At 38.3% G+C, this 22834-nt stretch overlaps 1 protein-coding gene across 3 annotated transcripts in view; it reads left to right on the top strand.

Annotated features, from left to right (window-relative positions):
• The window catches only part of MON2 (MON2 regulator of endosome-to-Golgi trafficking), a 66309-nt gene extending 47485 nt beyond the window's left edge, over positions 1–18824 (top strand). The window contains exons 22-35 of one of the 3 annotated variants that reach the window (XM_089524218.1): positions 328–503; positions 1452–1614; positions 3758–4051; positions 5029–5227; positions 5504–6132; positions 7958–8101; positions 8600–8617; positions 9052–9180; positions 10408–10598; positions 12479–12539; positions 13478–13601; positions 14785–14992; positions 15665–15747; positions 17008–18824. In XM_089524218.1, the coding sequence (XP_089380344.1) occupies positions 328–503; positions 1452–1614; positions 3758–4051; positions 5029–5227; positions 5504–6132; positions 7958–8101; positions 8600–8617; positions 9052–9180; positions 10408–10598; positions 12479–12539; positions 13478–13601; positions 14785–14992; positions 15665–15747; positions 17008–17171 (2583 nt within the window). In that variant the 3' untranslated portion in view covers positions 17172–18824. The remainder of the gene's footprint in view (positions 1–327; positions 504–1451; positions 1615–3757; positions 4052–5028; positions 5228–5503; positions 6133–7957; positions 8102–8599; positions 8618–9051; positions 9181–10407; positions 10599–12478; positions 12540–13477; positions 13602–14784; positions 14993–15664; positions 15748–17007) is intronic. The other 2 variants (XM_089524220.1, XM_089524219.1) reach the window with 2 other exon arrangements.
• Positions 18825–22834: the final 4010 nt, after the last annotated feature.

Below are 22834 nucleotides of genomic sequence, written 5' to 3'. Positions count from 1 at the left end.
GCTTCACAGTTCAGCAGTATTGATGGCATCCTGAAGAAATAGCTGTTAGACATGATCTATTGTCATTACTTGATTTTAGGCATTACCTGAATTCAGGCCACCTGACAGCATTTCTTAGTCTGGATTTAGTGCAGAGAGTGCCTGTTCCTCTTTGGCATGCTAGTGTAGAATTTCTGTGTATTCACTGTCTGCCCCGCCACTGTTACTGGAGCTATTCAGTAGATTTTGGTTGCTCCCATGAGTTTGTCTCATTTGTGTATGATTGCAGAATTTCATTTTGTACCAAGATATTTTCCTTTCCTAAATAAGTATTGCATTTTCCCCTAGAGACTTCAGTTACTGCTGCTAAACCCATTGAAAGAACTATCCAACATTAATCATCCTGATATTAGACTTAAGCAGCTAGAATGTGTGCTACAGATTTTGCAGAACCAGGGTGACAGTCTAGGACCTGGGTGGCCTTTAGTCCTTGGAGTGATGGGAGCAATCAGAAGTGATCAAGGGTAAGTTTCATGAAATTAAAATGCATAACTTTACTCTTGCTAATAATCTTCATTACTGTCTTTCATTGTTGTATTCTGGGTAACTTTGTAATAGGGTTCTGAATAGTCATATTTTTAAATTTTTTACATCATATATTGGGCTAATTATTCAAGAAAGATCAGAAGGCCTTTCTCAGAGTAACATACATTATTGTAACTCAAGCTCAGCCTCCTCCAGCACAATGTTTTCTAGATGAGTTGGACTGTGACTTCCATTATCCCATGTCAGTGTGTTCCATTAGTGTTCTGACTGGCGATTATAGAATTTCTAGTCCAACATATCTGGTGAGCACTAGACTGAGTAATCCTGATCTTACTTTCAGTCTTCTGCTAACCTTCAGATTTCTTCTTCATCATACCTAGAGTGTGTTAAAAACAAAAACTTCCCTAGTTTCATGCCCATGCAAGACATTTTAGTGAATGTTTTCAGTTCCCTAAGTTTCAATAAAATCAGTATATTGCAGTTTTATTCTCTCTCAGCGCACATAAGCAATGTAGCCAAATTAACACAGCATGGACATTTTTCATGCAAAAACCAGTCTTGTGTAGTCACTCACTATGTAGCTCTGCCAGTGTTTCCCTGCAGCTTTGTTGGCTTCAGGTAAAATAGGCATCTCTGTGTAGTAAGCAGCTAAATACGAGTAGTTTGCAGATTCAGAACTAACATGTTATCTACTCATATGTGAAGTTAAAGGCTTTCATGGCCAGCATCCATAGTTTTTTGTTGGTTTTTGGGGCTATGTGGCCATGTTCTGGAAGAGTTTAATCCTGACATTTCACCAACAGCTGTGGCTGGCATCTTCCGAGAAACATATCTACTCATATGTTTAGACAGAGCCTGTTTGTTACTATGATGATTCATAAGTACTTGATAAAATAAGAAATAAGTTATTTTGATTTTGTTAATAGAGAGTCTCTAATACGGACTGCATTCCAGTGTCTACAGTTGGTAGTGACTGACTTTTTGCCAACGATGCCATGTACTTGTCTACAGATTGTTGTAGATGTTGCTGGAAGTTTTGGCCTTCACAATCAAGAATTAAACATTAGTTTAACATCAATTGGTCTCCTGGTGAGTATTATTAATATAATGCCTTCACTTCCGAACATTTGAAATTTATTTCATGAAGGTATAGACTGAAATCCTATACTGTGTTCATTATATCCCATTGTACTACAGTAGAGATGGGAATCATATGGTCTTCCAGTTGTTGAACGGAGCTGCCGCTATTTCACAACATTGCCTAGGCTGCCTATAGCTCCTGGACCTAGCAATCCCACAACATCTGGAGAGCTACATTATTCCCAAACATTGCTTCTGAGTAAACATATAGAATTACATTGTAAAAATTGCCTTTTTATTATTACATAAGTTACTTTTAAGTTTTTAAAAATATTTTCAGTATTTTATTTCAATATTTTATTTATAATCACATTTGTATTACAGTCATCCCTCCATATTTGTGGCTTTGATATTTGCGGATTTGATTATTCACGGATTTCATTAATATGTTCTCTCTAGGACTTTCTAGATCCTCCAGTGCAACTCTGTGGTCATCTTTAACTAAAAGTTGCACTGGAGGACCTAGAAATTCCTAGAGAGGTGTCCTTTAGGTAAAAACATGGTGTTTTTGTTATTTGTGGTTTTTCCATATTCAAGGGGGTCTTGTTCCCCTAACCCTAGTGAATATGGAGGGACAACTGTATATGTGATCATGTAGAATGAAATTATGTTCACAGTAATCTAATCTGCAGTCTTTAAATATTTTGAACACATGGAGCATAGTTATGAAAAGAGTCAAATGTTATGGATATTGATTTAAACAAGTTTTTATGCTGCCTGAATTCTACCAATTGATTAGAATTCCAGTCAGAAAGGCTTGCCTGTGTGTATACATGTGCTTTTAAATTGTCTGTTGACACCCTGAAGACACCTTTCAGAGTATTTTCTTAAGCACTCAAAGGGATTTTTGCCAGTTCCTTCCTCTTAAATACAACCTACAGGAGCTAGCATTTGTTGCTACTCTCCAATCTAAGTACTAACCAGGGCTGACCTGGCATTGCTTCTAAAATCAGATGGGCTTACATTCCTTGAAATAAAAATTTGCTGAGAAATAATAGTATATGTAGTAGTTGCAACTTCATTGTGATGAAAGCTAAAGTTGTCACTACTTCATACAGTGGGCCCTTTGTATATGCGGGGATCTGTTCCGGACCACCACCCTCACCCCTGCGCATGGCAAAAAAATGTTGTTTCAATGGCTGTGCGCTCATGCACACGCACCATTGTAATACCCAAGGCTTTCTGTCTGTGTAAGGTTAAAGCTACGGATGGCAAGCCCACGTATTGGATGGTCATGCTGTATACAGCTGGAAATGTATAAGCAGGAACAGTGTGCCATTTGATGGTTATTTTACATTTTGTAAAATATAATTCACCATACTGAGTATGCAGTTGGATCCAGTTTGTAGCCAGCTCATCTATAATGCACTAGTTTGGGTGTTTTGTTTTACAACATTCTTGCTTGAGCAAGATACTGCAAAAACAACATAGAAAATGTATCTCTTTATTAAACATGCTATTTCTGTCGATTAAATGGTAAGTAATATATAATAAAACAAAAAATTAAGAGAACATACCTGTTAACAACAGTAATTAGAAGCATCCACTTTGAAATACCTCAAATAAAACATCGCAAACTAGACATGACACTTTCAAAGAACTCTAGTACCCCTTTAATTGTTTATTCAAATGATAGTGGATCCCCATATGGCCCTCCTCATAAGCCTTCATATTCTAGAAATCTTCTCTTTTACTGTATTATTGTTTACAGAAAATTGGTTCAGTTATTTTGGAAAACCTTTTTCCGCTTTATTCTGCTGATTCCAACAATACCTATGTTTTTCTTGGATACCTTTTCAAAATTTCTTGCTTTTGTGTTTATTATTATTATTGTGTTGCTGATTCTATGCTGTGTTTTTCCTGTTTAGTGTGTAAAAATAGCAATGAAGATGATAAAAATTGCAATAATTTTTTTTACAAAAAAATAAATAAAAACATTCTGAAGATATCTCAAATTGGTATTCAAGCAATGTTGCAGAAAATCTTTTCTGCATATAAACATTATACCTAGTTTGCAAATATAATACTCATATAGGCTATCATACTTTTTATCAAAATGTGTTCAACTAAATGAATTTTCTTTCTCTTTTAGTGGAATATTTCAGACTATTTCTTCCAAAGAGGTGAAATTATTGAAAAGGAGTTGAACAAAGAGGAAGCAATGCAACAGAAACAAGCTGAAGAAAAGGGAATAACACTGAACCGTCCTTTCCATCCAGCACCACCATTTGACTGTCTCTGGTTATGTTTGTATGCCAAATTGGGGGAGCTCTGTGTAGATCCTCGACCTGCAGTTAGAAAGAGTGCTGGACAAACGTTATTCTCTACAATTGGTGCTCATGGAACTTTACTTCAGCATTCAACATGGCACACAGTTATATGGAAGGTATTAAATCTGTAATTTACAACAAAAATATTTGTTTTATTTTCTTAGTTCCTGTTAAGTTTGGTGTAAGAATAGAAGATACTTTTGTGTGAACTGCATTTTTAAGCACTCACCTCTAATATTGTGGATCGGAATACAGTTATCTATAGCTGTCTCACTTCTCTGAATGTTGTGATGCTTCTCTTGACTCAGATATGGGTAAAAAAGTTGCCTATAAGGAAATGTCAACTCTTTCTTAGTAATATATTATGAAAAATGCATACACAGCAGTGTTTCCCTTTCGTTTCTGGTTCTTTGGATAAAACCTGAAGCTACTGTTTGACTAAGGGGCGAAACAGATGGGCAGGAAGTAGCAGCTTGGGGCCACAGGGAACACATGCCGTGGCCCCAAGGGCGCCTCCTGCCATGGTCCCAAATGGACCGCGGAAAGAAGCTGAAAAGATCTGCTCCTTATGATTTCGTTTTGGGTTCACCTTAAGCAGCCCCGGTGCAACCCTAGCATGGCTTCTGGGCACTCCAGGAGCATGCACTGTCTAAACACCTTATCCCTGGAGTGGCCATAGGCTGTTCCTGTCTGCCCGTCTGTTTCAGGCCGTAGTCAGCAGTTTATACATGTGGTCAAGACCTCTTTTCTGCTATTGAAGGTCTTCATGCAATATGGAATTCAGTTAAATGAAACCAGAAGGGGCCATTATTAGTCACAGTCCTTATTATCTCATATTCATGAGTTTTATTTATTACAGTTTCTTAATCCTCTCTGCTACTTTGCAATAAAGTTCCTAAAGCAACTTTGCATTATAGCCTTCATTAATGGCAGTTAAATTTAAAGTTGATGGTAAGTTGAAACAAACTGAAATCTTACACCTTCTTCATCTAAAGAACCAAAATGTATTTGCCAATGATTTAATTTTTGTGTGTATAAATTTCAGTTGCTAGACAAGACTAGAATATCAACTTTTGATATTTTCATATTATAGGTTCTCTTTCATTTGCTGGATCGAGTGCGGGAGTCTTCTACAACTGCTGATAAAGAAAAGATTGAGTCTGGTGGTGGTAATATCCTCATTCACCACTCAAGAGATACAGCAGAGAAACAGTGGGCTGAGACATGGGTGTTAACATTGGCTGGAGTAGCTAGAATATTCAACACAAGGAGATACTTGTTGCAATCCTTAGGTATAATGAATTTTCATGTTTAATAAAGCTGCTTGTGATTTGTATTGACAAAAGCTGGCTCTACAGTTTTATAGGGGGATCACATGGTTAGTTTAAATGAGAGAGAGGGAGGAGTCTGCATGCAGGAAATCCCTATCTAAGGAGAGGGAAAGAAAATGCAAAAATCTTCCAACATATGCTGATTCTGTTTGTTTAATAGCATTTTAAAAGTGAGGGCAGCACATACGGTATGCTAATAAAGCCAGTCTCTTGCTAATCTGTCTTTTTTCTCTATAGGAGATTTTTCTCAAGCTTGGGATGTTCTTCTTGATCACATTCAGTCAGCCGCACTCAGCAAAAACAATGAAGTTTCTCTGGCTGCTTTGAAAAGTTTTCAGGAAATCTTACAAATTGTGTCACCTGTTAGAGAAATGGAGAAGCCTGATACACCACCTGCTATTAATGTACCTGTGCCTGTCCTCATCGGAACAGTCACTGCCACTGGTCTTGGAAGGTCTTTTATGAGAACTGATTCTATAGGAGAAAAGATTGGAAGGTATAATGCAACCGAGCCTCCTGTAGTAACAGATGAAATAGAAGACTTGAATCTTTGGTGGGCTGCCTGGAACAGCTGGTTCAGGATTGGCTCAGAAAGTACAAAGCCTCCAGCTTCTTGTGATAAAATGACTTTTATTCCCAGCCAGCCTTTTCTTACAGCGTTAATACAGATTTTTCCAGCCCTTTATCAGCACATCAAAACAGGTTTCAGCATGGATGATCTCCAAAAACTGGGTGTCATTCTACATGGTTCTGTCTCTGTTCCAATCAGTTCAGATGCATCCCCTTTCATCCTTCCATCATACACAGAGGCAGTTCTAACAAGTTTGCAGGAAGCAGTTCTTACAGCTTTAGATGTCTTACAAAAGGTAACAATGTAGGTTTTAAATACTTTCTGAAAGATATTCACTGAACCTCATCTTTTGTATTTCTTTCTATAATGAATAAGTTAAATATTAGTAGATATAATTAGCTGAGAGAATAATTGTATATGGTTTTGCCACTTTTTGAAAGAGAGCCAGCTTCAGGTCTATCATCTGTTGCAGTTAGATAAAAATCATTAATTTTTTTCAGATTTATAAAATACTATGCTCAAGAATAGTTTAAAATAAAAAGTTGTGGCGATTGACTTTTTATAGTGAGAACCATGAAGTTGAATTATTATAGTAAGAATCATGGCATTAATACATACCTTAAATTACTCCACAAACCTTCAAAGAGCTAACTCCAGTCTAACTGGATTCCATTGAAATTAATGGAACATGCAGTTGCCAGTAGTGCTGACAACACTAGACTAGGTGTATCCACAATGCAGAAATAAAGCAGTTTGACACTACTTTAACTGTGATTGTTCCAACTGAGTAGGCCGTTTGTTGTTGCCCTTTGAGAAATGCTGCACCCACTTGATAGCCCGTCCTCACTGCAAATAGGGTAATAGGATGGTTCCTTCTAAAATTCTTTTTTTCTAGGAGCAGTAGCAGACAAGATTTGCCCCAGAGCTTGGGGCATGTTTGTTTGTCAGAGGGAAAAGGACTTCAAACGTGTTAAGTAATGGGCTTCTTGAGGTCTACTAGCAACCTGTCTCTGCTGCATGTCAGAGTAGCCCTGAAAACTAGCTTTAGAGGGATCATTTTTCCACCTCAAGTAGTTCACCTAAAGCAATTTTCCTCTCCAAGAAACGAATGCACCCCAAGTTCTGGGGGAAAGTCTTATCTGCTGCTACTCCTAGGAAAAAAGAATCCAACTTATCCTCCTATTTACAGCAAATGCACACTGCTCAGCAGACTGCAATACCAGCTTTCGAACCCTGGAATATCAAGTCAGTAACTAAAAAAATACAGGTTGCAAATTGAGTCAATTCACTACATCATTTATGTAGTGTCAAGTCCAAGTCAAGTCATTGAAAGGACTTGAGCCTGACTTGAGTCTGAGTCAATCTACTCAAGTCTGCATCATCGGTTATTGCATACCAGCAGCACTGCAAAACATTCTGTAACATTGTGTTCTACCAGTGTGATGGGATTTAATGCAAGGACAAGATTGTACAGTCAGCCCTCAGTATCCATGGGCTTGTCATCCATGGATCGAAACAGCAGCAGATGGCAAGCCCGCATTGTTCCCAGTGGTGGTATGTGCATGTTGCTGTGCCTCCAATAGGGAGTGCTGTTGTCCTGTGGCAGCTCATGCATGCGCCTACACCACCATTAAGTTATATTGTTCCCAATGGCGGTGCGACTACATGCACATGCCACCACACAACAACAGGGGCTGTCCCTAATAGTGGCACGGCCATATGCATGCGCCACTATTGAGGACAACGTGGGCTTGAGCATCTGTAAATTTTGGTATCGGCAGGGGAGGGGGTCCAGAACAGATCCCCTGCAGATACCGAGGGCTGACTGTATTGTGTTCTTATCTGATCTTATTTCTTAATTTCTTACTGTTAGATGTAGATCAGTTACCTCAGTAGATGATCTATATTGTTTGCTATAAGTTTCTAGTTGAACAGCTATGTGCTAGCTAATCAATGTACAAGATTGTTTCACAGCACATGCTAGTTACTAACATGCACGTTAGTACTGTTTACTGGTCCTTTCTTCGTGTTTCGGAAAATTATTGCCCAGACCATCTCAAAATGCATTTTTGCTTGTTGTTTTTTTGTAAATATTGGTAAAAATTTCTTGCTTTCTCTAGGCCATATGTGTAGGTTCAGAAAGCATGCAAATAATGTATCCTGCTATCTTCGATCAGTTATTAGCATTTGTTGAATTTTCTTGTAAGCCACCACAATATGGACAACTAGAAACTAAGAACATTGCAAATGCAAAATACAATCAGGTGAGATGTTTTAACTGTTTTCAAAAGTTCACTGGCTCCCAGATAAAGTTAGCTTTGCATGAGTTATTTAAATACCACCTTTCTTCTTAGCTTTGATAATATTTTTGTCATCAGTGCAATAAACACAATAAAGATGCATTTCTGATTGTTTGTCTTTCCCCCCTCTCTGACCTCACACTTCAGTAATTTCATTCTAGTATTTTAAAAAAACAATGAATTTGTGATGACTGTCTGAATATCTATCTGTATATTAGTCTAACAAAATTGCCTTAATCAACTTGCATTCATTTTTGCATTAGGAAATCTCATGTTCAGCTTTCTTTTCATTTTCGTTCTTCTGTTTATGAGAATGAAACATGATACCATTGCTTTGAATGTGTTTGCAATACTAATCATACTCAAACAGGAGAATGAGTCAAAATTTTGATAGGCAGTATATACATATGTATTAATTTTTCCTTATTCTGTTTATTATGCAACACAATGGAATCACAATAGATACAACTGTTTGCACCGGTGAGTTAAAATTCCTTAGTGTTCTTGCTGCACAAATTGCAACATTTCCCTTGCTTAAACCTGCCTTAACTCAATCACCCACTCTTGTTCAAAATAGTACATTAGATGTGGGGATCTGGGAGTTTTCTTTGCCTCGGTCAGATATTTTTGTTCTTGTGAAATTCTTTCAAAATTTTGCATGCTACTCAAAAAAGGTCCATTACAGGATTTCTTTTCTTTCACACTGTTTCCATTTCTTCATGCAGTAATATCCCCCTGTTGTTTTTCTAGGTGGAATGGGTAGCATTGAGTTGTGTACCTATGCTGAAAGATCTTTAGAAGTTGTTGTAGACCTGTACCAAAAAACAACTTGCCACAAATCCATTACAGGATTTCATTTCTTTCACACCGTTTCCATTTCTTCATGCAGTAATATCACCATGTTGTTTTTCTAGGCGGAATGGGTAGCATTGAATTATGTACCATTTGCTGAAAGATCTTTAGAAGTTGTTGTAGACCTGTACCAAAAAACAGCTTGTCATAAAGCTGTTGTAAATGAAAGAGTTCTTCAAAATATTATCAAGGTAAATATTTTTTTCCAAATTTTAAGATGATCCTTTAAATTTAATTTGTCTAGTAAATCTGAGATTGCATCGTGGATCTCCAGTGGAATAAGTCTGAATCTCCTTTGATACTAGCAGTAATGAAATGTGCTTCAAGAATTGTTGCCCACAGCCATAGTCTACAGACATGTGAACCAGCTTTTTGGGCATAGCTGTACATCAGTCTGAACAGGTCATTAAATATTTGTTTCCAGTTCTACAAACTGGAAAGTAATGTGAAATTTCCACTTGTGAAATTGTTAATAATGAAATGTTTGCTTCTGTCTTCCCTTATGAATGAATCAAGCTTATAATCTGCTGCCATATAATGAATAATCTTTGTGTTGTATTTCATAATGTACTGCTCAGTTTTAGCTAGTTTTCTTCATTAGTTTGTTGGCTCACATAGTATGAAGCTGACATGTTTGCTGCATGTCTACTAAACATCTTCCTCTGAGCACCATTATATTTAAGGGGTGAGAGTATTATGTGTAAACAGCCAGTGAGATGATAGACAAACACTGGGGTACTGTAACTGACTGTGGCTTCTTGATGTGTGTCTTGGGTGTTTGTAGACATGGATCATCCCTCCAAACTTTAGTGTACACAAGAGGGATTCAGTGAACAATTGGCAGCTTGTCTGCCTCTTAGTGTGAATCAGCTTGAAGAATAATGTTTAAAGTTCCCAGATGTGCAAATCAAATGAAATGGCCCATGTTTTGATGAGCATGTACATTCATTTAATTAATACTAATCTTAATTGACAGTGTAGACTAAAAGGAACTTTTGCATATCTTATAGAACTGTCCTCTCCCCATTAGTCCTTCCTTATGAGCATTGTTGGTTCTGTAGATCTTGAAAAAGTTACTTTTTTGGATTATAACTCCCTAAGTCCCATAGCCATAATGACCAGCAATTGAAGGTTCTAGAAGTTGTAGTCCACTAAAAAAATAACCTTTCCAAAACTTTGTCATTCTGTAAACATTAAATGTAATGTTGCAAAAACTAAGTGATGGCTTTTCTGGGTTTGCTTTCTTTTTTGCTTTCTGGCACATTCATTTTCCAATTCTCTGTTTAACCAACACTTAAATAGAATTTAATTTTTTAAAAACAATAAAGCAAATTGGAAAACTGGACAAACTACCCATACTTTTTTCACCACACAGTTCTCTTACTGTTTGACTAACATATGCATAATTATTTTTGCAGACCTTGAGGATGCCACTTAGTCTGAAATATGCTTGTCCTTCAGAAAGCACATGGAAACTAGCAGTTTCTTCTCTTCTGAAAGTTCTGTCCATTGGGCTTCCTGTTGCAAGGCAGCATGCTTCCTCTGGAAAATTTGATAGCATGTGGCCAGAGTTGGCAAACACTTTTGAAAACTTTTTATTTACTAAAAGGTAAAGTTCAACTTCATATTTTGGGGGAATATAAACTTGAAAGGAAAAGATTTAATTTATTATTTGTGAATGTGGCCTTATGATTTGAAATACTTTCTCACATTTTTCTTCATGCTTTTGACTTGGTAGAAAGAAAAAGATTATTAGATCACTAATTCTTTATTCATTCATTCTTGATTCTGTCTCAAAAGTTATACAGCAATTGAACGATTCCGTGGTTAGAAAAACACTACATAATAGGATTTATTTATATGCTGCCCAATCACTGGGAATCCGGGCGGCTTACAACAGAGGGGAGGCTTACAGTCTAAAAAGACACGACACAAAAGGAGAAGGGAATGGGGAGGGGGAGGGGATGAGGTCCAGCATTCTTCTCTCCCTCTGAGGCCTGGACCAAGGCAGATGGACTGGAGGATTCTTCAGACTAGCCCTGATGGAGCTGGGCCTGCCTGGTCAACTCCCTCGCAGGCCAGAAGATGACAGTTATAGAGGGAGGAGTCTCTTCTTTCAGACTAGCCCTGATGGAGCTGGGTCTGCCTGGTCAACTCCCTCGCAGGCCAGAGGATGGCAGTTATGGAGGGAGGAGTAAATAAGCATACAAGTAAATTGTGGTTAGTGGTGCTCTTAACTGAGCCAGTGTGAACATTGTTTGAGTGTTGGACTAGGACTCTTGAGAAAACGGGGTTTGAATCACTGTTTAGCTGTGCAAACCCACTGTCTCAGTCTTAGACTGTGAAACGACCTAGTGGAACAGATTTTACAGCTCAATACGCTATCTGAATTTATAACACAGTTAAACAGCAGTCTCTCCCTGAAGGCCTGTCCAGATTATTTTTTAATTGTGTTTTAATTGATGAATTTTAAAATGCTGATTGTTTTAATATGTATGCGTCTTATTTGTTCTTTTAAACTGATACAGTGTTTTTAACTGATGTTGTGTTTTTGTTAACTTGTTGTTCCTTGCCTTGATTCATGGGGAGATAATGATGATGATGACTGGAAGGCAGTGGCAAACCTCCTCTGAATAAATCTTGCCAAGAAATCCTTAGGATAGGATCACCAAAAGACAGAGTTGAATTGTGGCACAACATAGCAATAAGAAAATCCTGGGAATTGTAATTTGTTGTGGCATCAGGGCTCTCTGCAGAGAAGGTTAAATATCTCATGAAACTACAAATCCCAGAAGTCATAGGCCTGCCTGTGACTAACATTTTCATAGTTTTCTCCTCTTTGTTTTAACATCTTGCCTGGTGATGAACCCAGTGTGACTTTGAAATCTTGCAACATGTAATTGTGCATATTGTTTGGCCCAATAAATGTATCATTGTTTGGATGTTATTGGATTTGCTATATGGCTAACATGGCTACCCCTGGATGTTTTTTTTAAAAACAAACCATGGTTGGTTGGTGAGTGAGAAACCAGCCAGAAAAATGACTTCACAGTCAGCCCTTCATATCCATGGATTCTTTATCCACAGATTCAACTATTCACCATTATTTTTTAAAAAATCTAAAAATAAAATCTTGATTTTACCATTTTATAAAAGGGACACCATTTTACTATGCCATTGTACTTAATGAGACTTGAGCATCCATGGATTTTGGTATCCTGGGGGGAGAGGTATATGTGTCCTGGAACCAAACCTCAGTGGATACTAAGGGCCCACTGTATTTGAGATGTCATATTAAACATGTTTGTCTTACCATTTTGCTGCAATTAGCATTGATTGAGCCTGTATGTTGGCTCAACATCAACAAGGCAGAATTCATTAGACTTCCAGATTGTCATTGTATGTGTATCCAAATATTGTGTCCTTCAGTGGCTCCTCAGATTGTCCTTCCTATGGCTTACATTAGGACTATTCTCCATTTTCTTTCAGTTCACCTCCAGATAATCTTTCTATACAAGAGTTTCAAAGAAATGAAAGCATTGATGTTGAAGTAAGTGTGTATTTTCAATCAGCTGCAAAGATTTGCTAACACAATGATTCATAATAAATCAGTAAATCAGAAATTTAACTTCATTAATTTATTTGCTATGTTTAATATATTTTTCTCAAATAATTTAGCTTCTATTGGTAATGAATGTAAATTATGTATATGTATATGCAAATTTAATTATACATTATATTTTGGTGAGCCTCTTTGCAAAATACCTATTTTCAAACACAATCTGTACGTAATAGCACACAAAATCTTGCTTCAGAATACTCTTCATCAGTCTTGATGAAATCACTGGTGTAGTTTAGGAGACAGCTTGTCATAGTGGTGTGCATGTTGCGCTATGACTCTGGAGACCAGGGTTCAATTTCCCACTTGGCCATGAAACCCACTGATGACCTTAGGCAAATCACACTCTCTCAGCCTCAGGGGAAAGCAATGGCAAACCTCCTCTGAACAAATCTTGCCAAGAAAACCCCATGAGAAGCTCGCCTTAGGGTTGCCATAAGTTGGAAATGACTTGAAGGCACATAACAACAACAAAATAGTCTATACATGAATAAAAACACAGGCACAAATCTTGGTCTTGACCAGGCATTGTCCACTCAGTGAAATGGAGCTAAGCAAACATTCCCATTCATAAATGCCATCTACAATTTTAAAAATAGTAGATGTTGTAGAACATATACACATAGGAATGTATAAGTGTGTGTGTCAGTTCATTCACATGGATGGAGGGTATATGAGACCATTGCTTCATATTTGCACTTCATGTATGGTCTATATACTTTTATTCTTTGGCCTTGTGAACATGTTTGCTGAGATTGGCCCTTTAGTAACTTTTATCTAATTTTGTAATAATATCTAAATCTACTAGGTATTTATGATTTTTAAAAATTTCCTGTGTGTGTGCATGTCTGTGCTTGATCTATTTATAGGTGGTGCAGCTCATCAGCACAGAAATACTGCCATATGCTAATTTTATTCCCAAGGAATTTGTTGGCCAGATTATGACTATGCTCAACAGAGGCTCCATACATTCTCAGTCTTCTTCATTTACAGGTATGTTAATCAAATGATAAACTGGGGTTGTGAGACACATAGAAATATTACTCCTATGGTAACCAGTGGGGTAGGGGATTAAGTCCAGCAAATGCTGTTTGCTGTTCTCTCCCTCCGAGGCCAAAGCAATGGCAGCTGTATGGAGGGAGGGCCTTTCATTAGTTGCTAGAATCAAGGCATAAAGGTTCTGTGTACTGTATAAGTTGTTTAAAAAAATCCCAGTTGCAGTCTGAACAATCTTGGTAGCTTCTGCTTAATATAATAAATACTTGCTTTTAAAAAATGAAGACTTAGAAATATTCATCTTTTCCATTTGTCTACCATATATACTCATGTAAAAGTTGAGGGTAGGTTTTGGGGCCAAAAGTCTGGATTTTAATATGACCCATGGATAAGTCAAGGGTAAAACTGAAGGGCATGTAACCAAGGATATAAAGGATGTCCTGCTCGCTTTTCTTGTATCTTCCCAGCCTGGCTGTCCCCTCCAGAAGCAGCCAGGCTAGGAACAGGCTCGGGGAGGGAGCACTTGTGCTTCTTGCGTCTTCCCAGCCCAGCTGCCCTCTTCAGAGGGAACTGGGTTGGGAAGAGGCTTGGGGAGGGAGCGTTCACTCTTCTAACATCTTCAGCCAGGGAGTGGGGGTCAGACCAAGAAAAGTTACCTACCATAGTTATGCTTAGTATGCTTAACTAAGGTCCGAAAGAGATGGCCACAAAGGGGCAGCTTGAAGCCACCCCCACCAAAGAAACCTCATGACCACAGCAAACATATGCTGCAGGCCTGAAGGTGCCCTCCACCACTGGCCCAGATAGAAATGGAAAAGATCTGTTCCTTTTGTTCTGGTTTTGGCGCAACCCCTGGGCAGCTTCAGTGTAATCCAGGGGCGTGTGTTGTCAATATGCCACACCCCCATGCCTCCTGGAAGCCAACTTTTCCAGCCAGTCTGGCTGGGCCCAGAGTAGTTTATAGAGAATACTGGCCATTGTATGCAGTCACAATTATAGTTATAGATGACTACACACACACACAGTATATTTCAATATATCTTTATACTATCTCTGATAAACTTTACTTGTGCGGTCATTATCCTTCCTTAAATACTTGGCTGTTCTTTCCAATAATTCTTTTAAAAATAACATATTTGGATAAGGATGTTAAAATATTTTTTATTTTTTTATTTTACAGAAGCAGAAATAGATATTCGTATGAGAGAGGAATTTTCTAAAATGTGTTTTGAAACATTACTTCAGTTTTCATTCAGTAATAAAGTAACTACTCCTCAAGAAGGCTACATTTCAAGAATGGCACTTTCTGTTCTCTTAAAGAGATCTCAAGATGTGCTGTATCGCTACATAGAAGATGAAAGACTGAGTGGCAAATGTCCCCTTCCACGGTATGTACACCAGTTTTGCAAATGTCTGTTTTCATTTTATGTACAGTATATTTATTGCCTTGAAAAAAGGATTTGATAAGTACTGATATTACCCATTTAGTGGGACTAACTTTCTCCCCCTGTGAGGCAAGAGGCTATGCTGATGGCAGTAGTATTGCTATAGGGTCTCCCGTGTCAGACAGGCTTTTGCTGAGGTGCCGGACTAAATGTGCCAAATGGGCAGTAACAGTTGGTAACAATGGAGGGTAAGACTGGCAAAGGCTCTCTCAGAGGCAATAGCAGTGGCATCATAGCTAACACTTGTTAGTAGTGCTCAGAAGGAGGCACAATAAAACCGTTTGGGGTGTCTTTTATCATAAAAACCTATGATGAGACAATCCAAAATGAAGCCACAGACAGTGGCAGAAAGTGTGACACTCCCAGGTTGGAAGCTACTCCATGGGCTATTGGGACACGATAAATTATTTTATATTTTCAGAGTTGGGAGTAGAACAAACAAGTTAGAATAGTGGGGTGGTTGTTGTTTTTTCTCCAAGTGTAGTTTTGAACTGTGGTAAAAGGCATTACAGAAATATATAAATATGAAATAATATAAAATAAAAAAGGTAATCAGATTCTATAAAACATTTTGGAACCATAAATTCACACCTTATTTTGTTCCATCCTTTTTAGCCAACAAGTCACAGAAATAATATTTGTGTTAAAAGCTGTCAGTACCCTCATAGATTCTCTTAAAAAGACGCAGCCGGAAAATGGTAAGTAAAACAGACAGAACAGCTGTGTGTATGTAGTATGTTCTCATGAGAGACAGTTTATTATACTACTACCATTCATTCTCTTTATTACATAGCCTTAGTATTTCTATTTGTTTTCATTGATACAATGAAATTCTAAATAAAATGTTCTTCTAATATAGCTTTTATAATATAGATCTGAAGATTTTTTGCTAAGGTTTTATTTTTGCCCCGAAAAATCCATCATAAATAAATGCTCTTGTATTTGGTAACTGGGCAATTCGATGGGTGACAGTCTTCCACATCTCATCTGCAATTGAGGGAGAATTAGAGATTCAAAGCCAGAAAAAAACATTTCTGGATTTGTGGTAAATGGGGATAAATATCTCAATCCTCTGCATGTCCGTGGTTGCCAGGGGCGGGGGGGCTTGGCAGGGCAAAATTAATTGCTGACCTCCTGGAGTCTACACACTATTTAGCAGCCTCCCAGGTTGCAGAGCACTAAACAACCCCATGCCTCCACCACTACCGAATGCAGTTTTTGTAGAGTCCCTTAATTGTCTTGGAAAAGGCAGCTCAACCAACAGTGAGATTTGAAAGAGATTGCTGTGACAAATATCCATTCAAAATTGAGTTACTTTTTGAGAATATGAACAGTGATTTAGTTTCCACAAGGGGAACATGATAATATTAGGTCTTAATTCCCCACAGCTTCTGCCTCCCTCCTTTATCAGAACCATAGCACTGACTGGCAGTTCATAATCTAGTCACTGGAGACTTAATGGTGTTCTGTAATATAAGGTTTCTGTGCATAGGTATGCAGTCTGAGCATAAGACAGGGATTCACAACCCTGAAGTTCACTTACCTCATTCGATTTCTCTGCTGACCTCAGTGTGATTCCACAGAGAGCAAATTAGAACTTAATTAGAACTTTTTAGGCACACTTCCGGAAATGTTTTATTTTCCATGCAAACTTCTGGCAGTTGGGAAACCTAAGCCCTGATTGCCAAATGGCCTTTTCCTTTCAAAGATGCCTATGCATTGAGAAATATTTATTAACAAAAGTCCAGTGATTGGCCACCCTGTCCATCAACCAAAAGCATTTCCTGCAGTCCTACTAATTTAATTAATCCTCTCCTGATCAAACCTGAGTCTGGATATCAAATGATGTCCAACTTAATCTCCACATTTAGAGTACACATTATGAGGGTCTTATCTGGGAGGGGATGATTAAAAAATGGAGCACAAGAAAATTGTATAATTTGTATATTTTGTTGCAGTTGATGCTAACACATGGGCACAAGTTATTGCTTTATACCCAACATTGGTTGAATGTATCACCTGTTCATCTTCAGAGGTCTGTTCTGCACTCAAAGAGGCTTTAGTTCCTTTTAAGGACTTCATGCACCCACCAGCATCCAAGGTACAGAATGGAGAGTCCTGACCAAAAAGTTTTTTAAAACTTTTTTGAGGGGAAAAATGCATCCATTAAAAGATTGTTTTGTTATGATGTGAGACACCTCTGAGGAAATCTCATGTGACTTATACTTGGCAAGCAGTGTGGGCTGCCTTTAAACTGTACTAACCAGAACTCTGTGATTCATATCACTTTAAGCTTGCATCTAAAACATTTCTGGGTGAGCGGCAGTGCAAGCCTTTGACTGACTGAGTGGAATCCATTTTAAAGTACAGTACTTGCTACAGTAATTTGAAGTGGTGATTGAAAAGTGGGCTTATGTACAGCTTGTTGTGTGTGTATTAATGATGTAATTAAGAAGAAACTTTGATTCATCTGGATTTATTAAGCAAGTGTTTTGCACCAGTTTTTTCAAGTACAGACTTGTACTACAATTTTATGCAAGATGGTACTGTAACATTCCACATTATCCATAACCAGCCTTTGTAAACAAAGGGAAAATGTACTTGCTTGTATAATAAATCATATAGTTCTGTAAAAAAAAGTTGCATTTATTATTTAAATTCTTTTTAAATATTGATACTGTTAAACGCTTGAAAATGTATTTATTATATGAATACTAAGTTGTATGCTTGCATTTTTACTTAATATTTGCCTTCTTTGTTGGCAGATATGCTCATTCATATCTGATCATGCAATTGATTCCCCTCCCCCCCCACCCTCTCCTTTTTGGCATATTTGAATGTATCTTACCTGTGGCCAATGAATAATAGTGCTACTAACAGGTCATATGAATAAAGATAGTGGCAAACAGTGTGTGAGCTGCCATTTTGAAATAAATAGGCAAAAAATTGCTGTGTAGCACTCAAACACTACCATACCTCAGTTTGCTAAATAATTGTTTTATTGTCATCCCTTTTTTGATGTTTTTCTTTTTTAAGCTACCCATTTGAAATGTATATGTAATTGTTTTGTTTTGACCCCAAATGGCATTGGTCACTGCTGTTGAATTACAACTAAAGCAAGATGATTTCATATATCAGCAATATTTTACTTGTATTTCATGCCATTCTTTGAATAATCTTAAATGCTTTGTTTTGTAATGTCTTTTCAATCTGAAGAATAACTGTTCTACCCTTTGAGTATAATCTCTGTGTTAAAAAAACCCCAAGAAATGTATTTTTGAAGATAGTTTAGAGATACAGTAAACTGTCATGAAACACAATTGTTTGTTTCCCTTTACTATATCATGTAGTGTCATAGAATAGGTATTTCCTGTAAGACCTTTTTTAATTGCTGCAAAAATTGTCAAAGCTAAGCACACTATAATGATTTTATATTTAGACCTTGATAACACTGCAACATGTTGACCAGATGTATATTTCTTCATTTATGTTACCTTCTATGAGAGAGATCCTTGGTAAAATAGTAACTTACCAGGTAGAGACCACATTTTACAGACTTACAACTAGCCATGGGGACAAAGTAAATATTATCACAAATATTGCACATTTCATTAGCTACTCTAATGTGACACAGATGGGTTGTTTTCTTCTCTTTTTCTCAAAGCCTCCATGACAACAATGACTGTTTGTTGTGTTTTGTTGACCTGCACTTTTTGCCTATTGAGACAATAACTAAAAGGCAAAGATGTATACAGAAAATCTATTAAAATTAGATTTTTATTTCTATAAGCCTTTATTTAAAATGTTATTTTTATAAGAATAATAATAATCACTTGTAGCTACTCTTTCTTATACTCACCCATGTAATTTCATTCAGGACAGCTAACTGGAGAAGGTTCTCCAAAGGTAACATAAGGAAATGCTCAGATGTATATGGGACAAGATATTTTATGTTCTCTTATCCCAAACAGTGATAAGGAGTTAAAGATAAACACCAACATTTTGTATTGGGCTGAAGAAGAAGTGGAAGACATGTAACTAATAAAGCAAAGCCTCTTACGATCTTATCAGCCAGTCCCAATTAGTAGCTTAGCAGCTTTGTTCAGGCTCCTGGAAGGTTCCAAACCATTTTCAAAAGTATCCTCACAGTGTGCTGCAGTAATCTAACAGCAAGATAGAAAGTACCTCTCTAAGGTATGGTCAGAACTGATATATCAGCCTAAGTTGATAAAAGGAGTTGTTTGCCATCAAGGCACCCCGTTCTTCAAGTGATAGTGATGGATTCATGACCACCCCCAAACTACAAACTTGTTCTTTCATAAGGAGTGTGGTTTCCTCCAGCACAGTCTTGAGTCAGCTGGGCAAAGAAACCACTCCACTAACAGTACTTCTATTTGTCTGTATTCCAGCCTTCATATGGTCTGACAACTCAGGCACCAATTCATGACCTCCACTACCACAGTTGAATGACAAGAAACAGAGAAGCAGAGTTGGGGGTCATTTGTACATTTAAAACATCTTAGTCAAAATTTCTGATAACCTCCCTCAGTGGATTCAAATAGATTTTTAAATAGCTTGTTGCTGTTGTTGTGTGCCTTCAAATCATTTCTGACTTATGGTGATCCTACAGTATACCTATCATGGTGTTTTCTTGGCAAAAGTTGTTCAGAGGGGGTTTGCTTTTACCTTCCTCTGATGCTGAGAGAATGTGACTTGGCCAAGGTTACCCAGTGGGTTTCCATTTATGAACTTGGATTCGAACCCTAATCTTCAGAGTTATAGTCCAAAACTCAAACCACTACACCATGCTGATTGTCTTTTAAATAGCATAGGGGATAAAATCAAGTGCTGTGGAATCCCATTACTAAAAGTACCACAAAACAGAGCAGTAACCCCCCCACACACCACCTAGAATGGCTACTCAAAGTGAAACAACAATCGTAGAACAATCCTCCCAACTAAATATCCCATAGTCCAGTGATGGAGAACCTATGGCACACGTGCCAGAGGTGGCACTCAGAGCCCTCTCTGTGGGCACATACACCATCACCTTAGCACAGAGTTTGTTACTACAAAGCCAGTGGGACATGGCACTTTGCAATAAATAAGTGGTTTTGGGGTTGCAGTTTGGGCACTCAGCCCCTAAAAGGTTCATCATCACTGCCATAGTCAGTTGTATCAGAATGAACTGAAGTCCAAGAGAACTAACTCCCAGTCCTCTCTGTACACCATTGGCTGTCAATCAATAGAAGTTACCAGAAAAGAAAGAAACAGTTATAGTCAGTGGGCACAAATATGGTGCCAGTCTTTCAGTCCTATAGGGTTTCAGTTTCATGGGTTGTATTCCTGTGGTGCATGAAGCCAAATGCAAATGGGTGGGATCAACAATAATAGCATAATTTTGTTTAAACTTCTTACTGCTTAGGGGAAAAGTTGGGAGACAACCAAGTGATGGTGTCATGAAGTTTCCAAGTCTTGAGGGCCTGCCTGAGTCTCCAGTTAAACCAGCTCTGCCCAAGGTAGCAAGCTCTGGGCACTGGGTGACATTACAAAATTGGGAGTGAAATGAACACGGGCTAGAGCCCATTGGACAGCCTACTCCAGTGGTGGCAGCAAAGAAATAATTTTTCTGTCACCATTGCATTTCCACAGTATTGTCCTCCAGTGCTGTCTTAAGTGGTCAGGGGCCGTTTGTATGTTCTGCCCCACAGGAGCATCAGATCACTTGGTAGCCCACTGTGAAGAGTTTGCATGGCACATGGCAGAGAGAATTGCTAGGATCTGCACCAACATGGATGCTGTTGTTGATAGAGGTCTGGTGAATATAATCTTGGCTCCTGCTTGTCCCAGGTTAATTGATATGTTCAGCCTGAGGATGTGGACAGGATCTTTGGAGAGGCTAGAGCCACCACATGTGCACTAGACCCTTCTTGGCTTGTAAAAAGCAGTTGGGGGAGGGGGGACTGGCTGAGTGGGTTAGGCTGAATCCTATGTTGTCTAGAAACAGTTTTAGTTGCCTTGGTGGACGACCTATGCAGGAAATTGGATGGGGAAGTGTGTCCCTGTTCATTCTTCTGGATCGTTTAGCAGCTTTCATTACCGTCAACCATTATATCCTTTTGAGCCACCTTTCTGTGATTGGACTTGGAGGCACTTGTTTGGAGAGATGCTGGGGGATTCCTGTTCGACCTCATGGCCCAAACAAGATAGAGGTGCTCCTGGTCAGTCACAAGGCAAATCAAGGAATAGGCATTCCACCTGCAGTGGATGTGGCTTTACACACACACACACACACACACAATCTCTGCTGCTATTCCATTTTAGCTGCTCTGGCTGCCTCCAGTTACATTCTGGGTTTGTAATTCAGTGAAGTCTAAGAGCTCTCTGGTTGAGAATTCTAAATGCTCCCTCCCTAAACTGCAAATCCCAGATGCAACAGGAGGCACCCAGAGCTGTTAAAAGTGGAATAGCAACACTATAGGAGTGTAGTGCGGTAATTTCCTAAATGCCCAGGTGTCAGTGGTGGCCAGGAGTGTGTTTGAACAGCTAAAACTGTTGTGCTGGCTGTGCTTGTTCCTTGGGATGTCAGATCTGGCTACAGTGACACGTGCCTTAATCATATCCCATTTGGATTACAGTAATGCAGTCTACATAGTACTGCCTTTGAAAACTATGCAGAGATTTCAGCAGATCCAAAATTATGCAGCCAGGTTGCTGACTGGGAAAGGTTACAGGCAATACATAACCCCCTTGCAGAAACAGTTCCCAATGGCCGCCATTTTGTTTCTCAGCAGAATTCAAAATGCTGATTTTTGCCTTAAAAGCCCTACATGTCTTTAATCCAGGCTATTTGAAAAACTGTGTCACCCTACATATGCCTGCTCATGCTCTAAGATCTGCAGGGGAAGGCTTTCCCTTGGTCCCACCACTGTCCCTGGCACACCTGGTGAGGACACGACAGCAAGCCTTATTGGTTGCTTCTCCCAAGTTGTGATATTCCCTTCATCAGGAGACCCAATTGGCAATAAAGATTGTTGTCTTTCCACTGGCAGGTAAAGACCTTTTCATTTAAGGAGGCATTTCGTGATGACAGTTGTTTTTAACAGGGAGAGAATGTAGTGATTTTATTAGGAAGAGGTGTGGTATTTTTATTATGTTTCAAATATCTTTTTGATGCTGTTTTAAAAAAAAAGTCAAAGTTAATTTAATAGTATGTTGACTTTTGTATTAAGAGCTGTTTTTAAACGCATACTGTATTTTTAAGGTGTTGCACTCTGCTCTTGGTCCTGTACTGAGAGAAAGGTGGGGTATAAATTTTTTAAAAATTAATTAATTAAAAATTCAGGGAGCCATAATAAACTTCAAGGCCCGCCACTCCCCATTTATGTTAGTGCGTTAATGTTCATTTTGCTAAAAATGCCAAACTTCTGTTTCAACCTTTTACTCAATGTAATTTTGCATATTCTTAGCTAAGTAGGAGAGACGCTAAGAAACTCTTTTAGTGACCTGCCAAGATGCATATCAGGATACCAGCAAGAGTACCCCATGCCTGATGCGCATCAAAATGTATTCAGATCGGTGCCCGATGAGCAGCGGTCCCACTGCACAACAGTCACTTTGACGGCTATGCTACATAGTAATGTAACAGTAGCTCTCTACTGGATGCAGATGTTATGAAATTGCCTACAGTACTTCTATTCCTGCATACATAAATCCAGTTATGAAGAAGCAACATCCATAAAGGATTCTGGCTTTCAGTTTTACATTATGGGCTTTCCTGTTGTC

Source organism: Sceloporus occidentalis, unplaced genomic scaffold (assembly GCF_023333645.1).
Source record: "Sceloporus occidentalis isolate IW3139 unplaced genomic scaffold, rSceOcc1.0.p SCAF_5, whole genome shotgun sequence".
Lineage (NCBI taxonomy): Eukaryota > Metazoa > Chordata > Lepidosauria > Squamata > Phrynosomatidae > Sceloporus > Sceloporus occidentalis.
Note: the sequence above shows the minus strand (reverse complement) of the source record. Positions and strands in the feature narration are given on the sequence as shown.